The sequence below is a fragment of the Mustela nigripes genome, chromosome 2, assembly GCF_022355385.1.
Source record: "Mustela nigripes isolate SB6536 chromosome 2, MUSNIG.SB6536, whole genome shotgun sequence".
Taxonomy (NCBI): domain Eukaryota; kingdom Metazoa; phylum Chordata; class Mammalia; order Carnivora; family Mustelidae; genus Mustela; species Mustela nigripes.
The window spans coordinates 105,494,112-105,510,539 of NC_081558.1; the positions used below are offsets into that span (position 1 = coordinate 105,494,112).

Consider the following 16,428-nt stretch of genomic DNA (forward strand, 5'->3'; position numbering starts at 1 on the left):
GGAAGAGGCAATTCTTACTGACAGGAGATGCTGCCACTTAAATTATCCTATGTTAGTCTGGAAATAGAAAAAAGCTTATTCTTTGAATGAGTAATATATGTGCATGGTACTGATTTCAAAAAACAACAACAAAAATAATGTATGTCTCTTAAGTCCCTCTTTATTTAATAAGAGATAAAACCCTTTTTAGGTAGGCTTCCAGAGATAATCTTGCATAGTAAAGAATTCAAACTTGTGTGTTTCTATCATCCTTTATTTGTTTTTGGCTTTTTCAGTCTCAACTGTGAGGTTTTCTTTGTTTGTTTGTTTGTATTTCTTTCTTCAGAGGAGAGTTCTTCTTTCTCAGGAGCTTCTGGGTTCTGGGATAGGGCAGGGATCTTCTGCTTGGTGCCCCATGCTCTCAGGAAAGTCATTTGAATGCTCTGAGGCTCAGTTTCCCCCTCTGAAAAGCAGAAATATGGGCACCTCCTATGCATTCTGTGAGAGATGAATGGATTAATAGATGTGAAAATGTTTCAAACAGTAAAGAACTCTATAGATGTGGTTTGAGAAGGGAGTGGTAACTATTGAAAAGTCAGGAAAAATTCTCAGCCATTTGATATTTTCTATGAAACAGTTTGATGAGCTATGGCTTTGTAAATAAAATACAGAAGGATGGAAATCAAACTTTGAGTGTCTCTAGTTTATAAATGAAAGTTAATCTATTTACAGACACACATAAAAATATATCTCCAAAACATGCCTTACAAAGGAGTAAGCAAATTTCCTGTGAAGAACTGGAGAATGAATGTTTGAGGTTTAGTGAACCTGTCATAGTATGAAAGCTGCTGTAGATGATGAGCAAACAAATGAGCATAGCTGTGTTCCAATAAAACTTTATTTATGTACACTGATATTTGATTTTCATGTAATTTTCACTTATGAAAAATATCATTCTCTTTATTATATTTCAGCTATTTAAAAATGTTAAAATCATGTTTAACTCTTAGTGCAAACATGTAAGGACTGCCAGCTAGGTTTGGTCCTTAGGCCATAGTTTGCCAACCGCTCACTGAGAGCAAATTCTTAGAAAAATGAACTTTTCCCAATCAAAAATTTGATCCGCTTAGTTACTCTTTTGGGGGAGAACATTTGATGTTCTTACTTTACAGGAGACCATGAGTATCTTTGCATTTTCTACTCTCTTAATTTATTAACTTACTTATGTACTTCTTTATCTCAATCCTAGTTGATTAGTTTTTTATTGAATATAACTAACATGGAGTCTTATATTAGTTTTAGATGTGTATCATTGTGATTCAACAATTCCGTACTCAGTGCTCATCAAGACAGGTGTACCTTTAATCCCCTTTATCTATTCCATCCATCCTCTTACTCATCTCTCCTCTGGCAACCATTAGTTTGTTTTCCACATTGAAAAGTCTGGTTTTTTGTTTGTCTCCTTTTTCTTCGTTTACTTGTTTGTTTTGTTTCTTAAATTCCCCATATGAGCGAAATCATACAGTATTGGTCTTTCTCTGACTGACTTAACTTCATTTAGCATTATACCCTTTATGTCTATCCATGTTGTAGCAAAGGAAGGATTTCATTTTTTATGGCTGGGTAATATTCCACTGTATATATACACCACATCTTTATCCATTCATCTGTCGATGAACACTTGGATTGCTTCCTTAATTTGGCAATTGTAAATAATGCTGCTATAAACATGGAGGTGCCTGTATCTTTTTGAATTAGTGTTTTCATTTTCTTTGGGTAAATACCCAGTAGTGGAATTACTGGGTCATACGGTAATTCTATTTTTAACTTTTTGAGGAACCTCTGTATTGTTTTCCCCAGTGGCTGCATCAATATGCATTCCCACCACCAGTGCACAAAGGTTCCGTTTTCTCCATATCCTTGCCAATACTTGGGGTTTCTTCTGTTTTTGATTTTGGACATTGTGATAGGTGTGATGTGATATCCCATTGTGGTTTTGATTTGGATTTCTCTGATGATTAGTGATTTTGAGCATCTTTTTGTGTGTCTACTAGCCATCTGGATGTCTTCTTCAGAAGAAAATGTCTATTTTAGGTCTTCTAACCATTTTTAAATTGGATTATTTGTGGGTTTCTGTTTTTGCTCTTTTTTTTTTTTTGGTTTTGGTTTGAGTTGTATAAATCCTTTATATATTTTGTATGTTAACCCTTTATCAATTATATTATTTGTGAATATCTTCTTACATTCAGTGGGTTGTCTTTATGTTTTGTTGATAGTTTCCTTTGCTGTGAAAAAGCTTTTTATTTTTGGTGTAGTCCCGATAGCTTGATTTGGTTTTGTTTCCCTCGCCTGAAGAAATATATCTGGAAAAATGTTTCTGTGACTGATGTCAAGAAATTACTGCTTATGTTTTCTTCTAGGAGTTTTATGGACTTAACTAACGTTGACCTGACTGTGTGAATCAGGTGGGCAGGCTTCCTGAAAAATGAAGGGCATATATTAAACAATGTTTTGGAGCTTTCCTTTTCTCATATTTTATGGCATAGTGGTTCTGGATTACCTCTTTCTGTTGGAGTCCATCTTTATTTATATGTGATACATAAAATGCACCTATGAAAGCTTTTCTCCCAGCAAGCTTTGGGCTTCTAATACTTCAAATACATTTACGCTAGACATTGATTTCTGCACCTTGATGGATTTAGCTTTCCCGGTTCTGAAGTTTCTCTGTATTAGATGAGATGTTTTTGCATTGATTCTTAAATGCATCCTAGGTATCACTTGGGGGCACTTGCCATGTTATCACTGCATTGCCCGGTAGGATCTGGAAACATTTTACTTTGGTGGGATTTTTCCTGTCCAGTATTTCCACAAGTGTGAGCTGCAAGTCATACTGAATGAGTACATCTACAAAACAGAACTAATATCCACCTTGTGGGCATGTGGTGAAACTTAATTAGTTAATGCTTCTAAAGAACTTTTTAAATTCATGGATAAAATGCATTATTCAGTTGCTAAGAGCTATTATTGTTTATTATTTCCTTCAGGTATTTCCCAGCAGGTGCTTTGCTACTAGGATTATAATGTCTGTAATTTTGAAACAAGTTGACATTTGCATTTGTTTGCAGAGTGCATGAAGCTACAGGTCGCATTTTATTGAAATCTTCCCCTCCTTCCATCCAAAGTAATTAGGTGCTCAGTTACAGCCTCCTTCTCTTAGATGTTCATACAGTTTATTAGTGTTTAATAGTAACATCACCATCAGGGTAAGAAAGAATCAATAGAAGAACTTTTTCCAATTAGATTAAGTGATTTTAGTAGTAGATCTATGTTAATAATTTGCTAATTATAAGACTGCATCTAAAGGGATAGAAAAAATGTTATATCCAATGATTTACTAATATTTGTAAGTTGACCTTTTATGTTGGTTGACACAATAGTGTTCGGGTAAGAGCTATTGGATACAGACCCCAAGTCACTCTTCTATAATGTGTACATGGTCTGGGAAGAGCTTGAGATTTTTAGATGTTGTGCCATTTAATGCCCACTTGCAAAACTGTGAAAGCCAGCAAGCTTGTTATAATAGAAAGAACACTGAGCCAGCATCAAGTTGCTCCCTTAGAGACTCAGCTCTTCCCCTTCTTTGCAAATTTCTTCTCTTTCTGGGTCTCAGGCTCCTTATCAAATTGGACTATATTGTTGGTTTTCAAACTGTATCCCTTGAAATTTAAGATTCTGAACAGAGGCTTCAGGTTTTCTAACCTGTTAGAAACCTGTTATTTTAAATATTTCCCAACAAATGTCAGAGAATTATATGCCCAAAGACCCCATTTATTGCTTTTTCCTCTTGTATATGTTAAGATTCCTTTTAAATCTACAATCTGAAGATTTTCATTGCTTAGGAAAATTTTCAAAGACAGTTTGTGATCCAGAAGATCCCCTCCGACTCTGGAGTCTTATGATCTTGTATCTCAAGTAAAGCTGAAACATACACACACACACACACACACACGCGCGCGCGCGCACTCGCACAACTATTAAAAGCAGTCTTTGAAGATTTCAGTTGTAGGCTCTGAGTCCAAAGACAAGATTAATTCCTGAGGTTTATGCACTATAGGAGCTCTGTTAAATAAATAAAATATTCAATGAATAAATAAATAGCGTTTGAAAGGCACTCTTCGAAACTGCTACTAGAATGCTTGGCAAATACCTGCCTTAATTTTTCTCAATGTCTGATTTCCTCCTAAGTATTTGATGTTGCCAATATTCATTTCCAGGGTTCTCTGGACTTAGGAAATCATGTAGGTGTGGTTCAAGTGGGAAAGAGCTGTAATATGCCTGCTTAAGTGCCTACTGTCCAGGAGAGTGAGTTAAGGCACAGAGGATAATAGAACTCAATAATTTGTGCTATATTAGCACTTCCCATTTCACAAGGTAGAAGCTTTTAAAATGCTAGTCCCAATGCTTATTTCTCTTTCCCCCATGAAATCCTCAGGGTTCTGACCTGCCGAAATACTTTCAGAAGCAACTGTTAAAAGCTGAATTTGCATCTTTCCATTGCAACATAGAATAAAATGATAGGCATATATGTGTGTGTGTATAATTGTGTATATATATAATTGTGTATATATATAGATATATATATGCACACATAGTATGTGTGTGTATTTTATATATTTTATATACTTATATATATAGGTATATATAGTTATATATAAGTATACGCGTGCACACACACACACACACACACACACACACACACATATATACTATACTATAATCATCAGTGCAAACATGCTACGATTTAGTAAGTAAGCAAACAAAAAGTAAGTGCTCAGAAACATATGTTGAATTGTGTTGATGTGACAACACCCAGTGTTGGGTCCTCTGGCTTGAACACTAACTCCATCTGTAATATTTCATGTGACTTTTGAAATTACCCCTCAATGCTCGTCTTCCCTGGGCATTGTAGAGACTCTCTGTCATTTGGAAAGATGGGTTCACTGACATCAGTTACATTGTGACAAGGGCATGGCCATAGCTGCTTGTAGGCCTTACATTTTGAGTTATTTGTACAATAAAGAGAATCCTTTGCCTGACATTTTCCACCGTGCAGTGCCTGTGGTGTGCTCTGAACATCCAGAGGCCCTCAGAGAGGTAGTGGATGGAACGGAAACTCTGCCGGTGAGGAACTTCTGTTCAGCTACCGATGCTCTTTGAGCGTGGGCAAACACTGTTCCCTGTGTACATCTCAGTTTCCTTGTCTGTGAAGTGCGGAGGTTGAGCAAGAAGATGTTTAAGGTCTGTCTTAATCCTGAAAGCTCTAGTATCAGGCACAGAGCAAATTTCAGCATCTGGATTTACACAGTATTTATTTAATGCCCAACAGTGATCCTTATGATTATTGACTGGGTATTGGACACTGTGCTAAGTTTTACTTTCATTGTGTCTTTTAAACTTTACTATAACTTCTTAAGGATACCGTTACCTATTTAAAATTTTTTAAATTTAAATTTAATTTAGTTAACATAGAGTGTATTATTAGTTTCAGAGGTAGAGTTCAGTAGTTCATCTGTTGCATAGAACACCCAGGGCTCTTTATATCACGTGCCCTCCTTAACGCCCATCACCCAGTTACCCCCTCCCCCACCTGCCTCCCCTCCAGCAACGCTGTTTGTTCCCTGTAGTGAAGAGTCTCTTCTGGTTTGCCTCCCTTTCTGTTTTCATCTTGTTTTATTTTTCCTTGCCTTCCCCTATGTTCATCTGTTTTGTTTCTTAAGTTCCACATATGAGTGAAATCATGATAATTGTTTTTCTCTGACTGACTTATTTAGTTTAGTGTAATACCTTCTAGTTCCATCCATTGTTGCAAATGGCAAGATTTCATTCTTTTTGATGGTTGAGTAATATTCCTGTGTGTGTTGTGTGTGTGTGTGTGTGTGTGTGAGAGAGAGAGAGAGAGAGAGAGAGAGACAGAGAGAATATAAATATATATATACCACATCTTCTTGGTCCATTCATCTATCGATGGGCAACTGTGTTCTTTTCATACTTTGGCAATTGTGGACAGTACACTTTTTTAACAGAGGAGGAAAGTGAGGCTTAGAGCAGGGAAATCTCTCTCTGAAAGTCACAGTTAGCAAGTAATAGAGGTGGAACTTAAGCCTGAACAATCGGACTCTAGAACCCACAATGCCATGTCAGTGCCATATTGCCTCCAACTGTTAGGGGTGCCATGCTTAGACCTGTCAGAATCCACAAAGGCCGATATGACAGAGTCCCTGTCCTCTGGTTACATTTAAGCTGAAAGGAAAGATGAGTGAAAGGGTTAAGAGAAAGGCCAGGCAGCCTGCGCTTTGGTTTCCAAAGGAGAAGGGCAGCACATGGCTATTACGGGAGTCTTAAGGAGAGGGCAATAGGAACTTGGCACCGCTGAAGTGTCATTACAAAACCAGCCAAAAGCATTGTCAGCATTTAACAAGGTTTCCATTGCCTTATCCAAAGGAATAGGAACAGGAGAGAGATGTTATAAAAAGGATAAAAGAAACGGCTATTTATCAGCTGTGTTCCCATTCATCCACAGTGGGGTTGGGCTGACAGACTCTGAAAATCAGCCCAAAGGTAGTTTGCCAGGCAGTTCAGTGCAACCCAGAGGGTCTTTGGTCACCTCCCACCTCCTCATCATTGCTATTGCCTGGTCTCTGCCTTTCCTAACAACCTGCCCATCTAGAAGGTATCCCAGTTTTTGCTTGTGCTTTCAGTTTAAAATTATACAACGGTAGAATTTTAGAACAGGCCTCTCTGATAACATCTTTATTCTTCTCCCAAACTCTGGAATCATTGGGGAAAAGTCCCCTGAAGTCACCTCTGCTGGCCAGCAAGGCTTAGTCACCTCATGGCAAAGAGGGACTGAGGAGGCAGAGCAGCCAGTAGCTAAAACTCTTCACCCTTCCTCCAAGCAGCTCTAAGACACCCACATGCATCCACACTCATTTGCAGGAAACTAGCCCTTACCATACCCTTGACTCATGAAGGAGAGAAGAAACGTCACCCTTGAAGAGATTCCTGAACTCATCTGTGAAGAGCGGACTTGTGCAGATGTCCGCGTCATGAAATGATTTTGTCTTCTATTGGTTGGTGAAATTTTTGCGGGGCTGTCCAATAGAACTTTCTGCCGTGGTGGAAGTGTTTTCTGTCTGAGCCGTCCAACACATTCACCCCTGGCCAGGTGTGGCGATTGACTACCTGAAATGTCAGACTTGCAGTGAGACCGAGGAAGTGAATTTCAGATTTTATTTAATTTCAACTATCTTAAGTTTAAGTAGACACAGGTAGCTACTGGCTATAACAGGATGGGGAAGCTATGGATCAAAACATCCTAATATTCAGGACTGACAATCTAGGAAGGTCTAGTCTACTAAAGTTAACACTGGTATCCTGTTTTCCTAGTCAAAGAACATATCTTATAAGGTGGTTTCCTGTACATAATTGTATTGAGCAGACAGGTCTGGAGTGTATCATGAATACAGATTTCATAAATATTTATTGGAAGTATATGTGTGCCATTTATCCACCAGACCCCAGACTCAGCCTCAGAATCTTCTTCAGTGCATTGCTCTGGTTAGGATCCTGTGGTCAAATCTGTCAAGAGAGAGAAACTTGTTTGCCACCACTGAGGTTGGGACGAAATAGATAGTGTACTTCGATACAGATATCTTCAATGAAGGGTTGATGACCAGATGATCTTTAAAGTCTTATCATGAAAATGTATGATTCCATTAATAAAAGAGAATCAGTTCTACATCTTATCTACACTTCTTTATAATGTTTGTCAGAAAAACCATCTCCGTAGCACTAAGATGATAGCCCCTGCCTTCAATAAATTCCTTCCTTGGACCGAGGGGGTGAGAGACCGAGTGCCGCAGCGCGGGGCGAGTGTGGTGTAAAGGAATTCATAAGCCATGGATGTATTCATGAAAGGACTTTCAAAGGCCAAGGAGGGAGTTGTGGCTGCTGCTGAAAAAACCAAACAGGGTGTGGCAGAAGCAGCAGGAAAGACAAAAGAGGGTGTTCTCTATGTAGGCTCCAAAACCAAGGAAGGAGTAGTTCATGGTGTGACAACAGTGGCTGAGAAGACCAAAGAGCAAGTGACAAATGTGGGTGAGGCGGTGGTGACGGGGGTGACAGCAGTAGCACAGAAGACTGTGGAGGGAGCAGGGAGCATTGCAGCTGCCACTGGCTTTGGCAAAAAGGATCAGCTGGGCAAGAGTGAAGAAGGAGGCCCACAGGAAGGAATTCTGGAAGATATGCCAGTTGATCCTGACAATGAAGCATATGAAATGCCTTCTGAGGAAGGGTATCAAGACTATGAACCCGAAGCCAAGAAATACTTTTGCTCCCAGTTTCTTGAGACCTACTGACAGATGTTCCATCCTGTACAAGTACTCAGTTCCAACATGCCCAGTCATGACGTTTTCTCACAGTTTTTACAGTGTATTTTAAACTCTTCCATCAGCAGTCATTGAAGTTATCTGTACCTGCCCCTACGCAGCATTTCAGTGCTTCCCTCTCACTGAAGTGATTATACAGTAGCAGGGTCCTTGTGTGCTATGTGGATATTGTGGCTTCAAATCTAAAATGTTAAATTAAAACACCTAAGTGACTACCACTTATTTCTAAATCTTCACTATTTTTTGTTGCTGTTATTGAGAAGTTGTGATTTACTATCATATATTATAAGATTTCTAGGTGTCTTTTAATGATTATTTCTGTTTTAAAATAATGATATGTTGTGAAATTTGTTAATATATATAATACTTAAAAACATGTGAGCATGAAACTATGCACCTATAAATATTAACTATGAAATTTAAAAAAAATAATAAAAAAAAATAAATTCCTTCCTTCTCCAGAGACATAGAATAGGAAGATGCAGGTGAACCAAAGATTTTAAAGAATGAACTTATCGGCTTAAAAGATGTCAAACGACTGATCTCTTTTGTTGCTGGCTTAGTGTATAAACAGACTCAGGCCAAGTCACAGCCATTTTAAACATTTATTAAGGTCATGCACTGTTAGGTCCTGGTATACCGAAGGGCTTCAATGCCAAGTTATTTAAGATTATAAAGTGACATTGCAAAATCAACAGGGTTTTACTGTGTTGTTCCTAAGTAAGCAGTAATGCTTTATGAGAGATATATCTATACCTATATAAAAAATCAATTTTCGCCTCACAACTGTGGTGATTTTAATGATTTGGCAGTGATGTTCTTAAACACCACCAGGCTTGGCCTACAGGAAGAAGAGTAATGAGTATGGAGGTACTTGAAAAAATTTTCAAACATTCTAATCCCTGAAACAGAGGCTGGGTGATTAAGACAGCACCTAAACCCGTGGTATAGCTTAGATTTTTTAAACTGTTAGAATATTTTCCAATTATTTTCTGATTGTAGGAATAGGTCATGGCATTTAGAAAACAATTCTCATTTCTTATAATTATGAGCTTATAATTAAAATCAGTTATTTTTTAAAGCTCTCGTAATTAGTTCATTCTTAAATGTATGTATTAATTTATTCATTTATCGATGATTGCACAAAACTCTGGTAGAAAGTATAGTTCTATGTATTACTCTAAGAGATAGTAAGTTGTGAGCGGTCCTCTCTAATAAGAGTTTGGCTTCTACTTTTGGAGCTAGGCATATGTGTGTGTGTGTGTGTGTGTGTGTGTGTGTGTGTGTGCATGTGTATGTGTATATATATATAGAAAAAGGAGGGGGAAGGGAAAGAGGAGAGGAAAAAGGGGGGGTAGGATAAACTCTTATTCAAATTAGATTTTGGTTAGTAACATCTTAAAATGAAGAGGCAATCCTTGGGAATTGAGGGGATAAAGAGAATAGCTATCTGCCTTTGGCCTTTAGGGATTTAAAAGATATAGACTCCTCAGATCCTTGGGTCTCAGCTCCCCAGCCTATTAGCTGTCTGATTTTTGGAAATCATTTAACCCTTTTATAGTGGGTTGAGTAATGTCACTCCAAATTCATATCTACCCTGAGCCTGAAAATGTGACTTTACGTAGAAATAGTGTCTTTGTTGATGTTATTAAGATGAGGTCATGGGTGCCTTGGGTGGCTCAGTTGGTTAAGCCTCTGCCTTTGGTTCAGTCATGATCTCAGGGTCCTGGGATTGAGTCCCTTGTCTGGCTCCCTGCTCAGCAGGGAGCCTGCTCCTCCCTGTTCTTCTGCCCCTCCTCCTGCTTGTGCTCACGCGCGCTCTCTCTCTCTCTCTGTCTCAAATAAATAAATAAAATCTTTAAAAAAAAAGATGTGGTCATACTAGATTTTATTTTTTAAAGATTTTATGTATTTATGTAAGAGAGAGAATGAGAGAGAGCAAGCATGAGAGGGGTGAAGGTCGGAGGGAGAAGCAGACTGCCTGCTGAGCTGGGAGCCCAATGTGGGACTTGATCCTGGGACTCCAGGATCATGGCCTGAGCTGAAGGCAGTCGCTTAACCAACTGAGCCACCCAAGTGCCCAAGGTCACACTAGAATTGAGTGGGCTTTAAATCAAATGACTGGCATCTTCTTAAGAAGAGGGGAGGACACACAGAGGAAAATGTCACGTGAAGGCAAAGGCAGATACATCTACAAACTAAGGAGCAGCAAGGATTGCCAGCACCCACCAGAAGCCAGGAAAAAGGCCCTGAACAGATTCTCCCTCAGAGCTTCCAGAAGGAACCAACTATGCCAGTGCCTTAATTTCAGACTTCTGGCTTATAGAACTCTAAGAGACTAAATTTCTGTTGTTTTAAACCACCCAGTTTGTGGTACTTTGTTATGGCAGCTGTAGGAAATGCATATACTTCCAAACTTTAATTTCCTTTATTATAAAATGGGTATGATGATACTTATCATCTGAGGGTTTCGGTGAGAACTAATGAACCAGAATTGAATTAGAAAGAAATTTATCAAAAAAAAAAAAAAAAAGAAGAAGAAGAAGATATTTGTCAAGCGTGAAATGCTCTAGAAATATTTGCACATTTAAATATCAATTTTCTAGGATTGTGAAATTAATCTCCCAGCTGCTCAGCATTCACTCTGTGTAAAGGAAAAGTGTCTATTTCTGCTCTCACAATAGAATTAGTGTGATATCGTCGTCTAATCTCATATCGTGTTGCCTTCCTGGCAACAGCTTTTTACAGATATTTACTTATCGGAGAAGAAAAATGGAAAGGCTTTGGCCAAGATGGAATGGTTCATGCATTTGGACTTTCTGGCAGTGTTTTTCATTTAGTCAGAATCACTTTTCCTGCACAGATAAGCAAAATTGTTATGCTGTGGTTTAATAAGTAAAATATGTACATCTGGTTAAAATAAAAATCAAAGTGGGAATTTGCATTCCATGTTTGGCTTTTCAATTACTACTGTTTTTCCTAGTAAGGCACAACTTCTTCCTGCCTGATCGGGATTAGATGGGAGTGAAGAACTCTATATACCATGTAGTAAATGTAATCTAGAGTCCCAGGAGAGAAGGTATGTGTAAAGCATGAGCTCAGCTCATTTTCAGATGATTTGGTAAATATTGGCTAATTTGTTCTCATTGTTCCCCTGAGAGAACCATGAGTTGTGTTCTTTTGTAACACAGAACCTGAAATAGAACAGGTTAGTGATTTACCAAATGAATAGAAGGAACAGTGTTGCTGCTAGAGCTGGACTCCTAGAATTTTTGGATTCTACTCACTAATGAGCCCAGGCCCACAACTCCCACCGACATGGGAGAACCCCAGGCATGCCTCTATTGCCACTGACCTTGCTGCAAATGTTCAAAGAATTTTTCTAGGCTTACATCCATCATGTATTGCAAAAATACATAGACTCCAGACTCACTCTCGAGTCTCCCAGTTTTTATTTCATTGCTTTAGATCTCATGATACGCCAGCAAGTATAATAGACACGGCCTCCTGCCTTCATTGTGCTATATCTAGTAGGGGAAAGAGGCAATTCCAGCTCTGTGTGGCAAGTGGCATGATATCTGTCAGAGCTCAAGATTAGCTCGACAAGCCACTTACTGTTAGCGAGATGTGGCAGAAATGAGTAGTCTGCAACATCCTGGTGCTAGACTTGTCCACTGATGTGGTGTAAGGGGGTGACAAAAATTACCCGCCTTTGTGTGTCAAGAGGGGCTCCGTTTGGTGATCAAGCAATGGTAAGGAGATTTTCAATTCCAGCTAAGCAGTTGCCGTGGGAAGTCAGGGGTGATAAGTGGGACGAAGCAACGCTGTAGTCCAAAAGTTGGGCTAAGCGTAGTGACGGAAGCCTGGGGGCGGGGCACTCTCGAACATCTGACAGTGGTCATCAGGGTGATAAAAAGAGCTTGGCCATTGGCTTGAGGTTTAGGAATAAGGCTTTCTTCTATGAAAGGGAAACAGAAAAAGTAAGTTAGGGCCAGCACAAAGAGGCCTTTGGAGTATGAGGCAGATTAGCAGAAAAACATCCCTGTTGTGGGAACAATGGTGAGGAGTGGCCTGGCTCGGGAACTGGGGAGGGAGATAAAGAATGGGCTGCTGTAACTTGATACTTATGAACTCCAGAATGGGAACTGGCGCAGGTTGAGTAAACTGAGTCATGAGAAAAAATTTGGGAGGAAAACAAGGATTGGAAATGAGACTGCAGGTATGAAACATGACTGTATCCTCATCTATGGGATGGATAAAGGATGAATTTCGAACCAAGCTGGGCCTTATAGAATTTCCTTTTTTTAAAGTAAATTGCTATTGTTGTTGTTGTTAGAGACCATGTGTCACAAAAGGTTAAGTGCACAAAAGAGTAGCAAGAGTGCTGATTCAGCCTTTGTTTAGTTATTGGCTGCGTGATCTTGAGTTATTGGGGGAAAATTCTAGCTCTGATTACTCTATTAATAAAATGAAAGCATTGCCCTGTATCAGTAATTCCTAAATGCCAGGCGATGGGCTGATGCTGGGTTGCTGGTAAGAATCACTCACCTTGGGAGGGGGGTGGCTCAATCAGTTGGGCATTGGCTCTTGATTTCAGCTGGGGTCCTGATCTTAGGGTCATGGGATCATGCCCCATGTCAGGCTCTGGGCTCAGTGTGGAGACTGCTTGTTCCTCTTCCTCTGCTGCTCCCCTTCCCTGCTTATGCTCTCTCTCTCTCTCTTAAAAATAAATAAGAAAGAGGATCAATCACTCGAGAAGCTTGTTTAAAAGTACGTGCTCCTATCCTTTTCCCTCTAAGATTGTGCTTGAAATAGTGAGCAGTGCATCCCGGTAATCTGTTCCTCTCACACATACCCCAGGTGATTCTAAGGAAGGAGCCCACATAAGACTACATAAGATTAGCGACTGGAGTTTCTTCAACGTTCTGTTTTTATTATTTTTTTTCTTCCATCATTTGCCTTTGTACATCTTTGGTTCATGGTCTGAGATGATGATCAACAATTAAAAAAAAAAAAAAACCCAACAAAAAAACAATTCATTGGCACATTATTTCCAACTGACAGTTGAAGTCTAGGAGCCAAGTGATGCAAGAAAGCTTGTTTTTGCTGCCTGAGATTCTCAGCCCCAACAGCAGCACCAACCTTCGCGGATGTACCATGGAATGAGCTCTCATGGAACTCCCAAGCCCATTTTTAGAGGCAGAAGTTTGGCTTTCTTGAAATCTCTGGTGTCCCTTTTCTACATCATATGGATTTTCTGAAGCCTAATTAGGAACATCTACCTAGCATTTCACATTTTTTATAGAGAGAGTGTTTATAAATAACTATAGGATGAAGTCATTGTGGAGATTAGGTGATTTCTCTTTCTTTCTTTCTTTCTTCCTTTCAAGATTTCAGTTGTTTATATATGAGAGAGAGAGGGCACAAGCAGGGGGAACAGCAGGCAGAGGGAGAAGCAGGCTCCCCACTGTGCAAGGAGCCCAATGCAGGACTTAATCCCAGGATCCTGGGATCCTGATCCAAGCTGAAGGCAGGTGTTTAACCAGCTGAGCCACCCAGGCATCCCAAGATTAGGTGATTTCTACTGCAAGGTAAGACAGAGCAGAGATTACCCTGGCGTTCATATTAGGATGAAGTAAATCAACTTGCTATGTGCGGTGGGTTATTTGGGGAGGAAGTAATATACCCTAGGCTTCATTTGTTACTTCGTTCTCCAGGAAAATAATTTCCTACCCAGTAAGTAAATTAATTCTTTTGCTATTAGAAGGGAAATCACTTATAGACTCTTCTAGATTCTAAACCTTCGTAATCACCCACAGAAGTCTGTTCTTATCTTAGAAGCATACAAAGTTAAAATTGAAAGGACTATTAGGAATTTTCTGGTTTATATATAGGGAAACCATGTCTCAGGGAGGAAATGACTTGCTCGAGATCACACAGCAAATTAGTGGCACGAGAACCTCAGTCTCTGGTTCTTAGCTCTGCATTCAGTGGCCAATAAAAAGGGCACTAGGATGGCCAGAGGAAAAAGTAATAACAAAATCAAACACTGGCAAAGATGCGGAAAAATAAAATCATTTATTTATTACTGATGGAGATAAAAAATTGTACAGCTACTCTGGAAAAACAACTTGACAGTTTCTTCTAAGCTAAACATTGAATTACCTTATACCCCACAATTGTACCCCTGAGAGCCGTTCCAGAAAAATTAAAATGATGTTCATGTAAAAACTCTATATGATTATTTATAGCAGCAGCATCTGTAATATCCAAAAACCACCAACAGCCCAGATGTCCTTTAAAGGGTGAGTGATTTAACAAATTGTGGAACATTCATGCCATGAAGTACTACTCAGCAATAAAAAGGAAAAAACTATTTATACAAGTAATATTCTGAATGAATTGCCAAGGAACTATACTGAGTGGGAAAAGCCAGTCCCCAAAGGTTACAAACCAAATGAATCTGTTTATATAATTTCTTTAAAATTTTTTATTTTATTTTATTTTTCGAAGATTTTATTTATTTATTTGACAGAGAGAGAAATCACAAGTAGGCAGAGAGGCAGGGAGAGAGAGAGAGAGAGAGGAGGAAGCAGGCTCCCCACTGAGCAGAAACCCCAATGTGGAGATCGATCTCAGGACCCTGGGATCATGACCTATGCTGAAGGCAGAGGCTTAACCCACTGAGCCACCCAGGTGCCCCTATAACTTTTTTTTTTTTAAATGACAACATTTTATTGGTGGAGAACAAATTCATGATTTACAGGAATTGCAGAAGGCGCGGTGAAGTGGGCAGAAGGTAGGTGGGTATGGTTATAAAAGGGCAACATAAGACGGCCTCCTGGCTGGCTCAGTCGGTGGAGCATGTAGCTCTCCATCTCAGGGTTATGAGTTTGAGCCCTATGTTGGGTGTAGAGATGACTTAAAATCTTAGAAATAAAAAAGGGTGACTATAAGAGATTGTTGTATGAATATAACAATTGAGTATGTGGATTGTGGTGGTGGATACGTGAAACTTTACACATGATAAAATTAATAGAACTAAATATAAATACACAAGTACAAGTCAAACTTGGGGGGTGTGTTATATAAATGGGAATATTCTGATTGTAATACCATAATATCATATATATTATATCATAATAGAATTATGATAATGATACATAGTACATCATAATATATCATGGACATTGGGGAGGGTATGTGCTTTGGTGAGTGCTGTGAAGTGTGTAAACCTGGTGATTCACAGACCTGTACCCCTGGGGATAAAAATATATGTTTATAAAAATAAAAAAAATATCATAGTATATCATAATGTAATATAAGATATCACAATATATTATACTATATATATAATATAATATAATACTTTTGAAAATGTTACCATTGGGGGAAATTGAGTAAAGTATACATAGGATCTCTCTATTATTTCTCACACTTACATGTGACTTTTGTCTCAAATAAATTTCAATGAAATATTCTTACTGATAAGAAAGTTAAAAAAAGAAAAACCCTGCTAGATTTTCCTTTTGTCAAAATGGCAAAGATGTTTTTATGCTACTCCAGTGTTGGTGAGGATACCTTAGTGTAGTGTACCCCACTTCTGTATAAATTCTGTATAAATTGCTACACTTTTGCAAATAGTTTTATATACTAAAATCTTTTGACCTTATAATTTCACACCTATGAAGCTGACCTAGGAAAATATTCAGGGATAGAAATTAAATTTATATATAAATATTTTCACTATGGTATATGGTATAGTGTAGTGTTATTTTTTATTTTATTTTATTTTTTAATTTTTAATTTTTTAAAAAAAATTTTTATTTATTTGACAGAGAGATCACAAGTAGACAGAGAGGCAGGCAGAGAGAGAGAGGGAGAAGCAGGCTCCCTGCTGAGCAGAGAGCCTGATGTGGGGCTCAATCCCAGGACCCTGAGACCATGACCTGAGCTGAAGGCAGAGGCTTAAACCACTAAGCCACCCTGGTGCCCCTATAGT

General features: G+C 38.7%; 2 protein-coding genes across 3 annotated transcripts in view; both read left to right on the forward strand.

The window, feature by feature from the left end:
• Positions 1-16,428, forward strand: part of FGF12 (fibroblast growth factor 12) — a 574,557-nt gene that overhangs the window by 75,682 nt on the left and 482,447 nt on the right. The gene's annotated exons all lie outside the window — the stretch shown is intronic.
• LOC132010037 (alpha-synuclein-like) lies at positions 7,877-8,753 on the forward strand. The gene has a single exon (XM_059388019.1). The coding sequence runs from the start codon at positions 7,938-7,940 to the stop codon at positions 8,394-8,396; it is 459 nt and encodes a 152-aa protein (XP_059244002.1). The 5' UTR covers positions 7,877-7,937; the 3' UTR covers positions 8,397-8,753.